The sequence below is a fragment of the Ailuropoda melanoleuca genome, unplaced genomic scaffold, assembly GCF_002007445.2.
Source record: "Ailuropoda melanoleuca isolate Jingjing unplaced genomic scaffold, ASM200744v2 unplaced-scaffold4961, whole genome shotgun sequence".
NCBI lineage: Eukaryota > Metazoa > Chordata > Mammalia > Carnivora > Ursidae > Ailuropoda > Ailuropoda melanoleuca.
In genome coordinates, this window is record NW_023222292.1 from 1 (window position 1) to 3,223 (window position 3,223).

At 44.5% G+C, this 3,223-nt stretch overlaps 1 protein-coding gene across 1 annotated transcript; it reads right to left on the bottom strand.

Moving 5' to 3' along the window:
* Positions 1-603: 603 nt before the first annotated feature.
* On the bottom strand, positions 604-1,632 carry LOC100475069 (olfactory receptor 10W1). Its single transcript, XM_011229261.1, has one exon. The coding sequence runs from the start codon at positions 1,630-1,632 to the stop codon at positions 604-606; it is 1,029 nt and encodes a 342-aa protein (XP_011227563.1).
* Positions 1,633-3,223: the final 1,591 nt, after the last annotated feature.

The window sequence follows — 3,223 nt, forward strand, 5'->3', positions numbered from 1 at the left end:
TCTCTGGCTTGTCTTGCTCCAAAAGGCTAATTTCTGAGAACTGAATCATTCAGTCCACACTTCCCTCTTGCATCCAGTTGGGTTTGGCCAATGGGAAACAGGGCACAGGTTGGGAGGGTACAAGCAGAGAGAGATTGGGGTATTTATCTCCCTGCTCTCTCCTTGCTTCACCGTAGTTCTGTCAACTGTTCCTTCTTCCTCTCAAAGCCACAGTTCCTACCAAGTGTTTTCTCTCCATAAACCTAGCTCTTACAGTCTCTGATAAAACTGTACCCTCTTGCATCTCTGAGGTCTAGGAATGATAGTGGCTTCCTGTGACTGCTAGGATGAAATGTTTTGCCACTGTATTGGTTCCTTTACTGAGTTTTCTATATATAGTCCTTTCATTATTTTTTCAGTCAAAATTTATTGAATGAGCCATATCTTTCCAGCTGATACCTAAGATGCAGTGTTATACTTCTCACTTTCATTGTTACGCTCATTTGTTAATTTCCTCTCTAGAAGAGAATTACTGAGTGAAATAGTAGAAGCATTTTCAAGGTCTCTGATACAACGTAGCTAAACGATATCTGGAGAGTTTATGCCATTTTTTAAAGATTACTCTTAGCATTTTCTGGGAGAAATCCCAGTTGCATGGAGATTTGCAGGAGCTGGAATCAAACCCTTGCCTGAAGGTTGGAAGCTCCCGTAGTTGTAATGGGAGAGGCAATTCCTGGTAAGCAGTCTCCCCAGGGTCCCCTTCATGTCGCTGTTCCTCAGGGTGTAGATAAGCGGGTTGAGCACTGGAGTTCCCAGTATGTACACCAGTGAGATGAACTGATCTTGTTTGGGGTAGTAGCTGGAGCTGGGGCGCAGGTACATGAAGGCACAGCAGCCGTACTGCAGCAGGACCACAGACAGGTGGGAGGAGCAGGTGGAGAAGGCCCGGCGACGCCCAGCTGCTGAGTGGATCTTGAGCACGGCAGCCACAATGAAGACATAGGAGGTGGCAATGAAGAAGAAAGGGATGGCAATGGCCAGTGTGGCTGCCACGAGCACTGAATGCTCATGGATGTGGCTGTTGGCGCAAACAAGCCGCATCACTGGTGGGGCGTCACAAAAGAAGTGCTCGATAGTGCGAGTCCGGCAGAATGGCAGAGAGAAGATGAAGGCCACCAGTTGTATGGACAGGAACAAGCCAATGACCACAGAGGCCATGACCAAACGGCCACAGAGAGTGAAGGTCATGGTGAGAGGGTACTGCAAGGGATGGCAAATGGCAACATAGCGGTCATAGGCCATGACGGCCAAGAGGAAGCAATCGGCACTGCCAAGCCCGATGAGGAAGATCATCTGAATGGCGCAGCCCAGGAGGGTGATGGTCTTCTCTGACTGTAGGGTGTTGGCCAGGATGTGGGGCACCACCACAGCAGTGTAGCAAACTTCTACTCCTGAGAGGCTGCCCAGGAAATAGTACATGGGTGTGTGTAGACGAGCTTCTGTCTGGATGGCCATTATAATTAGCACATTCCCAGTGATGATCAAGGTATAAACTAGGCTGACTCCGAGGAAGGACAAGGCACGGAGCTCCGGTTGGGAGGGATAGGCCAGGAACACAAATTCCATCAACAGTGAGTGATTTCCCCAGATCATTGAGCGAACAGATTTTCTCTGCCGAGAGTTACAAAGACAGGAGGAAACATTGGACCAACGATATATTAGTTCACATTGTGAGCCGTGATCTAATCTAAGCAGGTCTGGAGTTAGAAATGGAGAATTATTAGAATGAATTCTCTCTTTTCCTCCTCTTTTGTCAAGTCTCTTCACATAAGTATCTACAACTTAATTTCTAAGTGCCAAGAGTTGGCCTAAATTGTGTAAGAATCTTTTGAGAAAATGAGGCAGAGGAAGTTTATGGTCTTCAAAATGATTTTTAGTGGAAGTGGAATGAAAATTAATGCTTTCAGTAAATTCGCAAGAAAGTATCAGAGAGTTCTTGAAAGGAGGGGTCATGACAGCGAGAGGCAGAAGCTATTCATTCATTCACTCATTCACTCATCTATTTATGGACACACAATGCTCATGAGGTATTGACTCACACATATATGGATGTTACACTGAAACCTAGTCATATGATAGAAAAGCAAGAATGAAAACGAGACCCATGGACAAAGAGCTCACATAGGTCTGAGATCAACAGTATCAGGGATGAGCCTCAGAACAAAACCTTCCCTCTCCTGGTTTCTCTATCCATAAGTAATCAGGAGAAGAGCAGGACTTAAGAAAACAGGGAGTTTTATCATAGGGCTCCCCCTGGCTTGTGATGTTATGGGGAAATATGTGATCATGAGCTGTTGGAGAGGTGAGATTCCTTCCCGTGAGTTTGGGGATGAAAAGGAAAGACAGTCAGTCTCCATCTATTTTTCTTCTCCTCTAAGGGGCTAGAGGGAAATCCAGCTTCCTGGATTTCTTGCTTCCTTGAAAACCTTGGGATGAACAGACATAACTCACAAAGGGCATCTCTCCTACCGTTTTCCCAAGATCAACTCATATTCAAGAAGGAAAAGAGGGGACATGTGATCTTGTTTCAATTTGCCTAATTTCAACAGTAATTATTTATGATGAGCTTTAAAGAAAAATCTTAATCCAGAAGCACCACTCCAGGACAGATCATCCACATGGACCCAGCTCTGTGTTGCAAACATAGGGAGAAATGTAATTAGACTGTCACAAACATTCAGGGCACGTAGGGCGTGAACGCCTATTCATTCTCTTCTCCTCTTCTGAACTTCAGTCACTCTCTGAATGATTTCTAATGTCATCTGTCGTATCCAACATTTCAATAAACATGAGGAGTAGGGGCAGTGCATCAGTGTGTGGGATCAGTTTTGAAATTAAATGATGTGGTTTGTATAATCTCAAGTCCTGGCTCTGGGATGCTAGGCAATATATAATTTCTCATAGTCCTAACTGCTTCATCTGAGAAATAGGAATAATAATTATACCTGGTTCTGAGGGTTGTGTTTGGATTAAAAGAGATCATTCTGTAAAGTATCTACTGCAATGCATAGTCCATAGTAAGAGCGGCCTAACAGCAGATCATTATTATTTATTTTATTAAATTCAATTAGCCAACCTATCGCCCATCATTAGTTTCTGATGTAGTGTTCAGTGATTCGTCAGTTCCGTATAACGTCCAGTGCCCATCACATCACATGCCCTCCTTAATGCCCATCAACCAGTC

What these genes read in the sequence shown, in the direction of transcription:
- LOC100475069 (XM_011229261.1), bottom strand. Translation starts at nt 1,632, where the DNA reads ATGATCTGGGGAAATCACTCACTGTTGATGGAATTTGTGTTCCTGGCC.